The sequence below is a fragment of the Leptosomus discolor genome, chromosome 19 (genome assembly GCF_034619465.1).
Source record: "Leptosomus discolor isolate bLepDis1 chromosome 19, bLepDis1.hap2, whole genome shotgun sequence".
Taxonomy (NCBI): Eukaryota; Metazoa; Chordata; class Aves; order Leptosomiformes; family Leptosomidae; genus Leptosomus; species Leptosomus discolor.
In genome coordinates this window covers 9349141-9364637 of record NC_141409.1, presented here as the reverse complement: position 1 = coordinate 9364637, position 15497 = coordinate 9349141, and the positions used below count along the sequence as shown (strand labels likewise).

Sequence of the window (15497 nt, the reverse complement as noted above, 5' to 3'; positions counted from 1 at the left end):
ATTTGTTGACCTATAAATTTTAGTGTGAGATTAAGTAAAAAAACTAATTAAATTTTGTACTTATTAGACCTAGATTCTACAGATAGCAGTAAAACCGTGTAATGAACTTCAGCGTTGTAGTTCTCGACAGCGTGCATTCTGTGTGGATGAGGAGGTTTTGTTTGTATGTAGAGTGAATTTTCACATGTTGATCATAGTTTGCAAATTATGTAATTTGGCTTCTTTTTGATACTTTTAATGATTGCTATTCAGCAGGCATTTTTCTCTAATGTTCATTTAATGCTTTAATCTCTATTTCTTTGTTTAATTGTATGTGCCCATACGATATAAGAACGTCCAAGAGTGTATACGTGTATGCGGCTAATGAGTTAGATAAACCCTGATGCTCCTCACACTTGAACGTTAGATGCTGTTGTGGCTGGAAGGAAGTATTTTTCTGCTTTCTGTCTTTGCACTTGTATTAATTCCTCCTTCTTTCCACCCAAAGAATGAGCACATGTCGATGGTGTACACCTAGTGGTTCTGACACCACTGAGTTCCTGAAGAGCTATGCTTCGAAACAGTTGTCGCCGGATGATGTTGAAGGATCCAATGATGATCTCTGTTACTGCCTGGAGTGTGTGGTTGAATACCACAAAGCAAGGGAAAAATTGCCAAGGCTGCATGAGGTAATGAAGAGATTTGGCTCCTGCCCATTACTGAGCGGGAGGACCGGAACGGAAGGGAAACTTCAGAGGAGGCTTCTGTGGCCCGTCCTCCATGTAGGGGGCAGTTTGTGCAGGGGTTGTGTCTTACTCGTTTCTGGGAATAGGGTGTTTTGCTTTTTAACTGTCTGTGAGTTTTGTATTGAGTTGCAAAGAGCTGATTGTAAGACAAGACCCTCTTGTTTTGCATATATTCAAATTAGTGAGAACTAAAACAGTAGTGGGAACTTGCTGACTAGACATTATAGCTTGAACTTTATTCATGCTGTGACGGTTTGACGTCTGAAGAAAACCCAAACGCCTGCCAAACAAAGTAACGTCTCTATTTCTTTAATGTATTTTCTTCCTTCCTTTGGCTTCTGTTTAGTTTTCGGTTTGTTCCTCTTTTTGTTTGCTTTCTTTTCTCATTCGTAGTTTTCTACTATGCCTGAATTTCAGAGGTCTGATCGTGCAAGTGTGTGAGACTGATTAAAAGCAATCAAAGAAATTTAAAAACTTTCTTATAAGCCTTTTATAATTCTCCCTAGTATCCAATTTTGTATTTGGGGAAGCTTGTTTTCCCTTATCTGTATGTGTATGCAAAACGAATATGTATAGCTAATTGATCGTAATACAGATGTCTAAAAGGTTGCTCTTTAAATTAGTCAGCTGGATTTCTCTGGAGGGCAGTCCCATCTGAGTACAGCCTAGAAATAAGCGGAATGAGAGGACTGCTGAAAATTCCTTTCTGTTCCTACTAACTGTAGGAAACAACCTTGGTTTCTAGTTGGGGTTTGGAGCAGTTACTTTAGATGAATCATGTTAAGTGAACCGAATCCTCTCCAGATACTGAGCAAGTCAGTCAGTCTGTTTGCATTATTTACATTTGCTTCCTTCCATTCGTATGTTGCAAATAGGCGAGAAGGCGTGATTTTAACGTTGGTTTTCCCGTCTTCCTGAATACGATCATTTTCTGTATCATGCACTTCTTTACACTGGCCAGTAGAACAAAATTTTGTGACTAACCTATGGCCTGAAATAATTATTGAAATAGTTTGAATGTTTAAGAGAATTATAAAGATGCTTCTGCTTTCAGTACCACGCTTTTAAAAATTACGTTATCATCTTAACTCTGGAGTGGGAGTTTTGTGATTTACACAATCTGAATTCCTTGTCAAAACCTTGTTTCACACCATGCTTGGAAAGAAACTTCAAAATGAAGCTTTTAAGTTTTGAAAGTCTAGTCAATGTTTCTGCATGTGGTAATAAATGTCCTTAATTGCTTTCTGCACAAGTGGACTTTGATTAGTTGTTTTTCCCCACCGAATAGGTCCTGTGGGAGCTGGAAACCTCCCGTCTTGTTGCCCACATTGAGAAATCCATGCGAGAAGAAGCTGGAGAAGATGATGAGTTGTTTATAGTGAATGAGGATGGAGAGACACAGCTATCTGGCTATGTGGGCCCAGATTTTGAGAATAACCTGCGTGTTCCCCTTCTAGAAATACTGAAATACCCGTATCTGCTGCTGCACGAGAAAGTCAGTACGTATCTTATCGTATACAGTCGGGAGGGCATGGTATTGTTTCTACTGAAGGAGGAGAAAACAAATAGTAGTTAAACCAAAGTACTTATCTGTGTGTGTGTGTATATATATACACATCATATTTATTTTGATGTTAAATAGGGTTTTTTTGTGAGCATATAAATTAGTCCTTACTACAACTGTGTTTGTCCTTTTAGGTGAGCTGTGTGTAGAAGTGCTCTGTAGAATGGAACAAAGTCACAACTCCTTTCAGGTTTTTGAGAAATACCCAGGAATTTATCTCTTTTTGGTTCACCCGAATGAAGTAGTAAGTTACTTTTTCTGTTCCGTTAAAACTTAGTTTTAAACAGCATCAGAACAGATTCTTATTTTTACTGACAAGAATATGAGAATAGTAGCATTCAGAATTTGAAGTGCTTGATTTTCTTTATTTTTCTTTAACTGTGTATATATGAGATTTCAGTAGGAATATAGTTACTGTTGCTGAAGGAGAGAATTCTTTTGCAGTAACTTCTAGAATCACCTTACTGTTTGCGTCAGTCAAGAAGTCGGAAGTTAGAGATCTTGAACCAAACTGTAAATTTATGCTCTGTAGTCCCAAATGGAATTCTTCTTGAGTGGGCCACGGTTTGCAATTTGCTGTATTAATCCCCTTCCTCCTCCCTGTTTGTTCTCCATCCCTAGAAGCTTTCACATTTTAGTAATATTCAGAACCTTAAAAACTGTAAAAGTGAGAACAGCGTATGTACTCGCAAGAAGAGATGGTCAGCAGTGTACTTCCTCCGAAATGCCCTTCAATTGTCACTGAACTTCATCATTACAAGGAGGCAGCATTGTGTTTTAATGGATTTGTGTATTCTGTGGGTGCAACTCAAAAATATGCAGTGGTTTTTTTTTTTCTTGCTCTGTGTCTGAATCCATGCAGGATATTATAATATTGAACAGTCAGATCGAAAGTTTATGTGAAAGTGTAAACAGGAGAGTTCCATTCTTTATGATACTTAGAAGTATCACCTGATCCTTAGTATCCCTCATACTAGTGTACATAGAGACTGCTCTCTTTTTGAATCCAGTCTCTTAACAAAGTAGCAAAAAGAGAAATTTTGGAATGTTGGGACAGTCTAGGTTGAGAGGCTTTGCAATTGCAGTTGTTACCAACACTTCTATTTTTTTGCTGGGTAAAAGGATTTGGGAGATTACAGAAAAGACCTGAGGTTCTCAAACAGTGCCTGCTTTTGTCAGAGTGCCTGCTTTTCTACATTGTTTTGAGGATGATCTATTATCCAGGAAGAAGGGTGTTCCTTCAAACTACTTGTACACATCCTAGAAGTGAAACTGGTATCAGCGACAGGGAAGAGTACTGAAAAATAGTGTTAATACAGAGAACGTGGGAACGTACACCCTGCTGCAGTTGGGAGGGCGTGTTGGAACAGTGAATCCTGGTTTCGTGCACTATGTTAACACTGAAGGGAAATTTGAGGGCTTTCTTTGCGTGATCTTAAAAGTCTGTGTGTGGAAGCGTAACTCCCAAAGGAGTATTGAATTGTAACTCAAGTGAGCTGTTTGTTTGTATCAGGAGAGTGTGAGTTCATACTCTCATTTTCCCACCTGGTGCAGCAGGTTACGTTTGCAGTGGGTAATGGGCAGGTTGTGGCTGTACCATTTCCCAGACTGGCTTACTTAGACTCCAGTGTGGAGTACAAAATTTCAAGCTGTCCTAAGAAACAACGGAAGATTTGATAGTATTGTACTTTACACTTGCTCAAACTCTGATTAGGTCAGAGGATGATTCTACCAAGGCAAGAAATGACCTATCCTCTGTTGACAGCACGGCTTAACATGTTGTTACAGTGTACAGCTGTCTTCTAATTAGAAAACTTTGGTCAGTAGCTTTTAAACTATATAAAGCAAGTATGAACGCAAATGTTCCTCCTTTGTCAAGTGAATCCCAAGGAGATTTATTTGTATATATTACCCTGAACTTTAACTGCTTTGTTACCAACATTTTTTGGTAGGTACAGTAAGCCTGTTTCTAAGGTTATTTTGGAAAAAGACTTAACTCTTACTTGCGGTTATGAGACTGTACTTCAGTAAAAATATAATTTTGTCCCATTTGTAGTAATGATTCCTAATCTCACAACATTGTGGGTTTATTTCTTCTTTTTCTTAATATGTGATTTATTTTGTTTCCATCACAGATTCGTCGATGGGCTGTCCTAACAGCAAGGAATTTAGGGAAGGTTGACAGGGATGATTATTACGACTTACAGGAAGTGCTGACTTGCTTGTTCAAAGTTGTTGAGTTGGGGCTTTTTGAGAGTCCAGATATTTACAGCTCTTCCATGATTGAAAAGGGTAAACTCATCCTTCTGCCATCTCATTTATATGATGCTGCCAACTACAAGAACTATTGGCTAGGTGAGTATTTATGATCAGAAATGAATTTGTACGTGTAGTCTTTGTCATCTCTTAAGTGCTTCTTTCAAGTCAGAGCTCTATTATTTCATAGGTGCTCTTTATTTTGGGGCATCAAATGGGGAAATTGAACAGTGCACAACTGTAGTAAGGTGATGTTTCACTAGTTTCTTGTTGCTGCTGATGTCTTTGTCTTTGGTCAAGTGTTACACTGGTAAAGGCATTTGGAAAGCGATCCTTGATCTGGTGAAAATGATAACAAATTTTTGCAAATATATGGACAGGCTACCTTTTTTTTTTTTTTTGACAGGGATTTGTATGTTGCTAACCGTGCTGGAAGAACAAGCTATGGACTCCTTGTTACTGGGCCCAGACAAACAAAATGATTTCATGCAGTCTATACTTCACACCATGGAGAAAGAAGCAGCTGGTAGCTAATTTTGTTCCTGAGATTAAGACAGTTCATAGTCTGTTTTTCAGATTTATCGAACTTCCTTGTTTAATTGAGTAAATTCTTAGTAGTGTAATGCTGAGGTGATTTTAACTGAGGTTTATTTATCTTCTGGAAGATACTCAGTATTGCACAATATTTAGGCAATACTGACAAACCTTGAAAAATGACATTCAGACAAACTCTTAACTGGAGAAGGGGTGGCAGTGCTTTGCATAAGGCTGTCTTTTGAGAGGGCAAATCTATAATTTCTACCATATTATTTTCATTTAACGTACAGGTCGTATGGGAATGTGCATTTCACTGTGGCATGGAGTTCGGATTTTGAGTCCTAAAATAAAGAAACACCACCTGAATTGCCCCAACTTGCTTAAATTTGACTTCTCCGTCCGTCTGTTTGAGGGAACCCTTTTTGCAGCTGGGAATTTAGACTTTAGAATTTGGACTAGTAACTCTTGGGCCATTCTTGCAGCCCACGTGCCATGGCATAGCTCAGGAATGGCACATGAGCTCAAGACCAGGGCTGCCTCTTAAATAACTAGTTCTTTATAAGCTCAGTGTGTTTATTGAGGATATGATATTATCTTATATGAAGAAGGAAGAATGCACTTGAAGGAAAACCAATTTCTTCTAGCTTAAATTTTAAGTATAAATTGTCATAGCTGTGTAAATTGTACCACTTCTTAGCACAGCACTGCAAAAATCAGTGTGGAAGAATCAGTTTCGTAGAGTTGGGAAATGTTGGTAGTAGTTATCCAGGTTCCTGTTGATTTAGAACTGCATAAAGAGCAGTGTCTGTCTGTACAGATAAGTGAGGTTGAGGGGTTTTTTTTCATCCTTTTTCTTTTTCTGGATTAAAAAGTAGAGTTGCAACTTACTAGAATACATGTCTTTATATCAGTATTTAAGAAAAATCAATGAAAACCAAGTACTTAGAACTTCAGCTTAGTCTAAGAATGTACAGGACTCTTACATTTCAACTCTCCCCAATGTTACTGTTATGTTTCAGATGATTCTACTGACCCCTTCTGGCCAGCGCTGCATTGTTTCATGGTTATTTTGGATCAGCTCGGATCTAAAGTATGGGGTCAGCTTATTGATCCTGTCCAAGCCTTTCAAACCATTATCAACAGTGCGAGCTACAACAATGAAATAAAAAATATACGCAGTAGCTTTAAGAGGTCAGTTTTATTAAGAGACTAGAACAGTTTTATGATTTTAATACCAGGTAGTGTAGTAGCTTCATCTTGGCTTTCTCATCAGTGCTGCCTTGATTTAAGTTGGGGGAGGGAGATGGCAAGGAGAAGGATCAGATGTTACCAACATCAAGCAATGAAAAGATGAAGTAGGTCCCCTGAAATTGTGAGGTTCTTCCAAAAAGATATACTCGCTTCTTTTGACTAATGTGAAGTCTGTTATACTTTTCAGGAGTTTTTTCTTGAGTCAGGAAGGCTGCTAACTGTTTAGTGCTCGTTTAGTGCTATAACCAACTCGCCTTTAAGTTTAATGAAGATTGCCATGTCTGAGACTCTTGGTAAAACTATGGGAATTCCAGAATTTTCCAGTGGATGACATAGTTTTGTTTTTTATTGTAGTTCCAGATGACAACTGATTTGGGTTTACTTTCATCTCGTGTTAAGTTTTAAATGTAAAAGATCAGGCTTCTAATCTAAAGATTAGATTTACTTAATGGTACTATATGTGAGAATGATGGAACTGTCTTTTTAATAGCTTGGATAACAGAATGAAAAGGGATGCTTTAAAACACGTAGCAGGCATCAGATACTCTTTTGAAAGGTTTTGTCTCGATGTACTTACGTTCTAAGATAAAATGGATTTTTTTGAATCACTTCTGAGTGACGGTATTGTCAGTATTGAACAGCAAGTTGATTAGGTAAGGTGTTTGTTCAGTGGGGAAGTGGTTGGTTAGTACACTGCTAGGAAGTCTAGAAATAGCTTCTGTGCAAGCAGAGTTTTGTTACATCAACTTGAACTCCATCTTCTGGCATGCGGTCCCTTTTAAGGGTTTTTATAAGAATCCAGGTCCCAAGACTTTAGGAACTCCTCCTATTTTGGAAAACTGAAATTCTGCCTAATTTTAAAAAGTAGGTGGAAAATAGCACCTGGATAACCATAGCAGTTGTTTAGTGTTTTTCTGTGATATATTTTTGAATTGGCTTTGAGTGACCGTGTCTTAAACATCCAGTATTGTTATACACATGCAGTCTGTGTTATAGATCAGTTCAGATATGTATATATGGAATGTTATAGATAGCTGAGGAAGGCATGTTAAAGGAGATTTTCTTCAGTTAAACAAGCTATTTGAGTGTTCTGTTCAGATAGTTGCTTGTGAGTATGTAGCCATGATTGAACTGCATTTATGCATAGAAAATTCAAAGAAAACAGGATTCTTCTGGGTGGGTATTCTAGGTAATCAAATCCACAGCTTAATAGAAAGCTCTTTTTCCTGAGGCAGTCGCTTGCCCTGGCTCTTAGGAGAGGGGTTGAACAAGCTCTGCAATTTTAAATATGATATCTTTTTGTAGGTATGTTTTATCACTGACAAGTTCTAATAGTCACATGGTCAGTATCTGAAAAGTGAAATCTGTGTCTTGGCCAGTTGGCTTTCTTATCATTTCAGTTACCTGTGTGGAGTCTATAACGATTTGTATTTCTTTTTAGGACCAAATCTGAACCGGAGTCAGATCACAGTGATGACATAGTTACTTGCAGTCAGATTGTGTATAACTATAACACAGAAAAGCCTCAAAAGGTATTAAAAAATGTTTTATTTCCCTGTTCTTTGAACTCTCATCACTGAATGACGCTGTCAGTTTTAACCATATGTAAAATATGGAGGGGAAGATACTCTCTTTCTACTAGTAATGTTGTAAAGAAAAAGTATTAAATAACATATGTCACTGTTGCCTTAAATAACAGCCAGTCTGGTCCCTTGTTAGCTGGTATTTTCAGGCTGGAAGAGGAAAGAACGTGTTTGTGCATTAGGCAGAGATGATATTAAAGCCCGAAAGTTCGTATCAAGGTTGAAACAAACATTGGTACCTCAATGAAAACGCCGAATTAAGTTTTAAAAAAAAGTTGCTGATTTTGTTCTTTTACTTTTTGTTTCTCAGTATTCTAAACTACTATGTTGAGTATGGAGTAATGAGGTGTACCTTGATATACTTCCACGTGATAGACCGTGCTCCAAAATGGCACCATTTTTTTTCTTGTTATGAAGTAAATACTTGTGAGTGTGGTGATCTCATGATGTTTGCGTGTTGTGTTTATGAAATGTTTTTTAAAAGCTTTAAATGTATATTTTATTATCTGAGGTTAAATTATGTACAGCACAACCTCATCTTTGGAGAGTTTCACAATGATTTAGGAAATACTACTTTACACTTATTTCATAGGTTACGGTTTAGGAAACTAGTTCCTCGTGTGTGTGTTAGTTTGATCTTTGTTTTTTGCATTGTTTTAGTTTAGACCTTGACTTACATTAGGATATAAAAGATGTTACTGTTTAATGAACATATATTTGAAAGAAAGTAACCTTTATGGCTAGAAAAAACCCTGCAGATTAAACAGTGCATGTGTGCATAATGAGGATGATGTGTGGTGAATTTGTTTTTCAGGATACTGGGTGGAAGACTGCCATTTGTCCAGACTACTGCCCCAACATGTATGAAGAAATGCAAACGCTGGCTAACGTGCTTCAGTCGGATATCGGCAGAGATATCCGCGTCCATGACAGCACGTTTCTGTGGTTCATCCCTTTTGTTCAGTCTCTTATGGATCTCAAGGACTTGGGTGTAGCATATATAGTAGAAGTCATTCACTACCTCTGCTCGGAAATCAAAGAGATTCTCAATGAAAGAATCCAGCAGTGTGACAAAATCTCTGAATTTTTTCTCCTGATCTTGGTGTCGATTATTGAACTACACAGAAATAAAAAGTGTCTGCATCTGCTGTGGATTAGCTCCCAAGAATGGGTGGAAGCAGTGGTGAGATGTACTAAGCTTCCAGCTATAGCATTTACACGGTGCACTGAAAAAGCATCTGGACACTGCGTGAGAGGTTCATCAGCAGTATCTTTACAAGCTTCTAACTCTGTGCAGCACGCCTGTGTGCAGCTGATACGCAGCCTTCTTAGAGAAGGCTATCAAATTGGGCAGCACGCTCTTTGCAAGCAATACCTAGACAAACTCAATCTTCTTCTGCGAGGAAATCTGTCTTTAGGCTGGCAGCTGAACATCCAGGAAACCCAGGAATTACAAATGTGTTTAAAGCAAGTTATAAGAAGTATAAAGGATAGAGCATTAAATACCTCTGTGTCTGTAGGAAACAATGCAAACTCTACAGCTTTGCCTACCGTTTCTGTAAAGCAAGAGAAGAGTGCACATGGAGATGGATGTAAGATGAGTGGATGTGGCAGAGATGACCTTTGTTCACCATTTGCTGTTGTACCGAAGGAAGATGGAGATGAAGATTGTCAAGAGAAACCTTTCACTAGAAGAAAGAATGCCTGGGAAGAGGAATGTAGAGATGCATCTAAAAGTTCAAGATCCTGGACACCTACAGAAGGCTTCTTGGTGAATATTAAGAAGGAACGTAGTGACTCTACAACTCAGGAATATGTCTGCCCACAGAACTCTTTGGCAGCAAAAGTATGTGGGAAAGTTCAGGAAAATAGGAACAAGGAACTCGCAGGAGGGGAATGCGATATGGGTAATCAGTGCTTTAATCCAAATGCCCAGCGTTCAGATTTCAGAAGAGGCGCAGAGCTGGAAACCAAATGTGAAGCAGGACCCTTAACACCAATGCGTGTGGCTGCTCAAAGTCGTATTGGTTCTCCAGAACGTGTTTACAGCTCAGATGTAAAGGAAAGCAATAAGTCTCCCAGTTCTTCTTCAAAGTTCAGAGTAGATGCACACAGGCTCATGAATTTGAAAAAAGAGATACAGAAAATTGAATGGCCCTCGAAAATATCGCAGCCAGCGAAGGCACACGACTTGAAAAACTGCAGTGTAGCAGCAAGTGCTTCAAAAGCAGAGGTAGAGCAAGCTAAGTCTTGTACTGACTATCTGTGTGCAAGCAAAGATGGTCTTAAACGTCGGGGAGTGAATACTGTGTGTGAAAATGAAATCTCTGTTGATACTCCATCTTCAAGGAGTTGTGAACATACAGAGGAGAAAAGTGTCAACAGTGCTTTGCAATCCAGACTGGTCCTCACTAAACAGGTATCGAAAGAAACACCACTGGATTGCTCTAGCTCCTCTAAAAATGAACTTGTTATGCAGAAAAATGAAGATGACAGTATTTTGCTTTCAGGGATTAGTGACACCTCAGTGAAAAAAGTATCCACTGAAGAAAAATCAAGTTCATTGTTGCAGTCAGCACTTAAGAAAGACACCGATATGCAAACTTCAGACCGGGAACAGCCTGATTTAAATGACTTGGTTAAATATGACCGTAAAGGTCAAATTTCAAAGACATTTTTTATGAATAAAACTTTAGCAAATGGTTGTGTTTCATCTAGCCCTGAAAACAAGAAGGATGTATCCAACGCTGCTTCTCAGATCAGGCCACTGTCAGTGAAGTGTGAATCAAGTGACAGGTTGTTCAAATTTTCAGAGTATTTCAAGAGAGAAAACAATTCAGTGAGGAAGAAAGAGGAGGATTTTGCGAAGGTGGCTTCTGAAGATAATACTTTAACAGATTCACAAGTTGATAGAGAGCTCAGTAGATTATCTCTAGCTGCATATGCCAAAAGTGTCAATTTTCCCTTTGATTCCAGCCAAGAAAGCTCAGTACATCATAATGTATGTGATATTAAAAGGAAAGTGAAAGGTGCTGTAAGATCTTCCAATGATGGCCAGAGTACCAGGTCTCCCTGTGACGCAGATTGCCTTGGCAATCAAGTCATTATAATTTCAGACTCTTCTGATGAAGAAGGAAGTGTGGCTGACAAGGAGGAAACAAAAAAAATGAATGAAAATGCGTGTCCTGAAAAGCAGCCTTCAGCTTCCAGCTGCATTTCTGAACCAACGGCTCCAAGCTCTCCCTTGGCACAGGAAGACTGTGGCTCTCAGTACTTTGAATTTGAAACAGAAGGTGATGTCTTTTCAGTTTGGGAAGATACTCAAGCATACATAATGGAAGCCACTCAGGAGTATAAACAAGATCGTGTTTCGGCGTCGGCGTACGGTAGTAGTTCAGATGACTTACTGGAAAATCACATAAATGAGTGGGGTTATGATGTGGATTACCTAAGTGATGGTAACATGGACGAAGAAGTAAACTTGGTGGAAAATCAGATAGAAGACATTTCTCATCAGAAAGAAGGTGATAATACAAAAGAAGTGACTAACTCAACGCTGCAAGAATCTGTTAGTAAAGGAAATGCAAAAGATCAACTGGAGAATTTTGCAGACAAAGGTACTGTTGCTAAAGACTTCACCCTGGACTCAAAATTGACTGAACCCAAACCATCTACATCTAACATGTCATTAGCTTCAAAGTTGGCCCTTAAGAAAAATAGTGCGAGCCCACGGAAGAATATAGCAAAATCTAAGGTAGCAAGAACTGTTCAAAGAAGTCCGAAAAAATCTCCAGTGCTTAAACCGGCACAAAATAAAAAACTACTTCAAAGTACGTCAAAAAATTCTCAACCTGGCAGGTCAATGCCAGCTGTGGTTCCTCCAAGGAAAGTTCGGCAGTGTCCTGCACCAACATCAATTGTAGAAAAACTTGGGCTGAAGAAGGCACCCCGCAAAGCATTTGAGTTATCCCAGCGCTCTTCAGAGAGCCTAGCTCAATTGCGCAGCCATGGTAAAGCTGCAGGGAGAGTTGGAGTTCCACTGAAACGGAAGACTAAAGAAATTGCTCCTCAGAGTTTGTTTATAAAGCATAATAAAAAATTTCTAGCCTGCCAAGACCGTCAGTATTTAAGGCAGAGCAGGCCCAAAAAAAGTGTCAGAACAAAAAATCCTGCAGGAAGTTCTGAGAGTAGAAACAAAAGAGTTAGCAAAGTGGATGCAGCATCTATGAAACAAAAGCCTGAAAGTTTTGAACTGGCGAATGTTGAAGGTTCTGTAGAAAACCAAAGAGAGACAAAAAGGGAGGAGACTGTTTGTCCCTCAACCAGTGAGAGAAAATTCGAAAGCGTCTCTATGGAGGAGGAGACACGTGTCTCTAAAAAGCCTAGTTCTTCAGACTTGAACAGGAAATCAGAGGATAACAATATGGTGGTTCCTCCTGTCCCTATGGATTCAAGTCTCTCTGCTTCCGCTGCAGTTGTTGGAGACGGGAAAGATGAACCTTCAGGAAAAGGTTGCATTGTCCAGCCTGAGTGTGAAAAGGCAACTTCAAAAGAAAATGGGTCTAAACCAAATGAAAACAGTGAAGATGATGATGATGATGATTTATTTTTAACTCAGTTAGATCCTGTGGATATGGAATTATGTTCCCAGGAGGAGAGTGTTCAAGATACTACTATAGCTAGTAAAAAACCAGAGGATATGGATACTGCTGAAAACCTTCAGCAGAATGAATCCTTCCCTATTGATAAATGTAAGTACAAAGACTGTACAGAAAAAGTGGAAAAAGCAGGAGAGTGCTGCAGTAAGCATTCAGCCACCAGCTCAGAAGCAGATCACTTGTTTGCCAAACCTCTCCTGCCACCTTCTAAAACAAGAAAGCCTTCCACTACCAAAATTTTCAGCTCCACAAGTTCTTCACGGAATGCAGCCTTCAGCAAGGATCTCGAAGATGTTAAAAAGCCACCACCGGCTTCAAAAAGCAAAGTGAATGCGGCGAAACTGGTGGTCAGGCCACCAAGCGCAAAGGCTATGCCAACGGGAAATCAAACATGCAAGTCTCCGAGTTTCAGTAATGTGCTTCAGCCCTGTACTTCTAATAACGTTCTCTGGTCACAAAGTAGACAGTACGAGAATGCTTCAAATATTTCCAGAAGGCCTGCCCGAGAAGCATATCATTCTACCTTTCTTGGTGCCCAGCAGCGTGATCATAGTATTTTTGTTAATGAAGTCCTAAAATGGACTTACGAAATGTTTGCAAGCAGCCAGTTTGGACCTCCAAGTAATCTCCTGCAGTCCGTAGTAGCCTCTGTTCCTGTCCAATTTCAGGGATACAATGACTATTTTAATACATTTTTCCCCTTGATGATGCTAAATGCCTTTGAAACAGTAAGTAGCTGTCTCCCTCTTGGTTTGTTTTCGTCAACTCTAGTAAATTTTACAAAGAGATTAAAAACTGTTTTACGTTCTCTGTTTACCGACTGGAAATGTTCTGATACAGATCAGAATAGAGGAATGATTTGGGGGAAATAAGACAGTTATGTTGAAGATTGGGGACTGTCAGTGTTACCTCATGGAAGCTTATTTTTGGGGTGCCCATCCACAATAGCTTACAAAAGGAGGGGAAAAGGTGGTTCCTCTTTCTTTATAGTATATGAAGCTTAAAACAGAAATCTTTAAGAAACTGAGGTCTTTCAATGACAGTATCTGTAAAAAGAGGGTAAGAACCTAATGTTTTATGTTGAGAACTTATGTGAGAGGGTAGGTTAATCTGAGAAGTAGTTTTTTCCAAACAGCTTAACTTTATCATTTAATAATGAGAAAACGCAGTGTTCCTTCAGTTAAAGTCTATATGCCTCAAGTTCAGTTATTGCATCACTTCTGTGGAAATAAGGTAGAAAATGAAGTCAACAGTAGGATAATGCTGGTACTTTAAGGTGAAAATGCAGTCGAAGGGAACCTACATTTGTTTTGCAGAGCTTTGTAAGAAAATACGTTAAATGGGGGGTGGGTGGGGAGGAAGTGCTCTCATGTGCCCGGGGTGTGTGTGTGTAATGCGTATACATATATTAAAAAAAAAAAAAAGAAAAAAAGGTTAAGTCTCTTTGATACCCTGTACTTGACAGTCTGTTAGCTTTCTTTTATTTCTGCTTAGCATGTTTGCCCTTTGAGTCATGATAAGCTACCCTTCTAATACACTAAACCCTTCAAAGTATTTTTATTTAGCTTTTACTTTCCAACACTTAGCTGGCACAAGACTGGATAGAACACCAGAGAGTAAAAGAGAAGAGTTACTACTTCTACTTACAGAACTTCTGTGCTGACTTGAATACAGCAGATTTTACAGGTAAGAGGTTGGTTGGTTGGTTTGGTTTTTTAGAAAACCCTCATCTAATTTTCAAGTAGGCAGTGCCTTATAATGAGCTAGCACTTACAGGTAGAATTTTTTTTATTTGCTTTAGATACAGAAAGGATTTTGAATTGGCTATTTTAGAGAATGCACATAAGAGGAATATGTATTTTGCAGGAAATTTGTGCCTTCAGTGTTTGGTACAAAAAGTTATTGATTGCTCTAGGAATAGTTTCCGTTTCACTCATTTGGGATTTTGTTTCAGCTTCTGGTAAATAAAGTAGTGCTTCACTTGCTCTGTTTTTACACAGTGCTGTGTTCAGGCTTAAGGATGCAGGATGGAGTTAAAAGTCTTCGTAGTCTTTTGCTATAGCTTTTAATAGTTTTAAAAGTTAACAGATGGGTATTACTGAAGTATATGCAATATGTTAATCGTAGTACTTCTATAGTCAGAAAGCGATTGTAACCATTTTGCTTTTAATGTTCTAATTGTAAAATGTATTTTGAGCAGCTCATTTTCAAGAAAGTGATTTGGCAAGGCAACTTCATCCAAAGGAGGATGACTTAATCTTTTTGGTGGTCCAAAAGAAAAAAGACACGTTTAGGGAAGAAAGTGAGATGGAGAACCACATGGTGAATCACGTTGGTCTTGTGACACGATTTTCTTCTGCGTCTGGCTGTTTAACTAGTAAGTAAATGGGGTTGAAATAAAAGTGGGGTTCTTCTTGGTACCATAGAATACTTCTTCATGGCTGGCTGTTGATAATTGTAAGATACCACTTACCTTGGAAGAAATGGGATTGTTTTTCCACTGAGGCATGTATGTTCCATGCCAGAAGCTTTGTAAAAAAGCCAGGAACTGAAGCTGCAGACCTGCATTCCGTGCATTTTTCTAGGGACTTCCTTCAAGATGTAGATGCTAATTCTTTGTGTAAGAACTGAAACTAATGATGAGTAAGTTCTCCGCATACATCTGAGATACAAAGTGCCTTGAACTTCAGTGGTCTTGCTGACTGAAATTTTCAGTCTTCGGCAACTGAAGTTGTGAATTGCCAGGATTACCAAGTATCAACATTAATGCTGCCTGATTGAAATAGTGATCTGAGGTGTTTTGCAGAGCGCTGGGGTTTGGTTGGTTGGTTTTGGGGATTGTTTTTTTTGGGAGGGGGATAGTGTTTGGGATTTTTGCAAGAATTCATTGTTGGCTCCCTAACAGAAGGCAGCACCTAGCTCT

The 15497-nt window shown here is 38.9% G+C and overlaps 1 protein-coding gene across 3 annotated transcripts in view; it reads left to right on the top strand.

Annotated features, from left to right (window-relative positions):
* Positions 1-488: 488 nt before the first annotated feature.
* SETX (senataxin) overlaps positions 489-15497 on the top strand; it is a 28184-nt gene continuing 13175 nt past the window's right edge. The window contains exons 1-11 of one of the 3 annotated variants that reach the window (XM_086475561.1): positions 489-668; positions 2014-2224; positions 2424-2533; positions 4425-4644; positions 4952-5071; positions 6102-6273; positions 7775-7865; positions 8731-9555; positions 10336-13302; positions 14161-14260; positions 14775-14951. In XM_086475561.1, the coding sequence (XP_086331687.1) occupies positions 489-668; positions 2014-2224; positions 2424-2533; positions 4425-4644; positions 4952-5071; positions 6102-6273; positions 7775-7865; positions 8731-9555; positions 10336-13302; positions 14161-14260; positions 14775-14951 (5173 nt within the window). Of the gene's footprint in view, positions 669-2013; positions 2225-2423; positions 2534-4424; positions 4645-4951; positions 5072-6101; positions 6274-7774; positions 7866-8730; positions 13303-14160; positions 14261-14774; positions 14952-15497 lie in introns of all 3 variants that reach the window. The other 2 variants (XM_086475560.1, XM_086475559.1) reach the window with 2 other exon arrangements.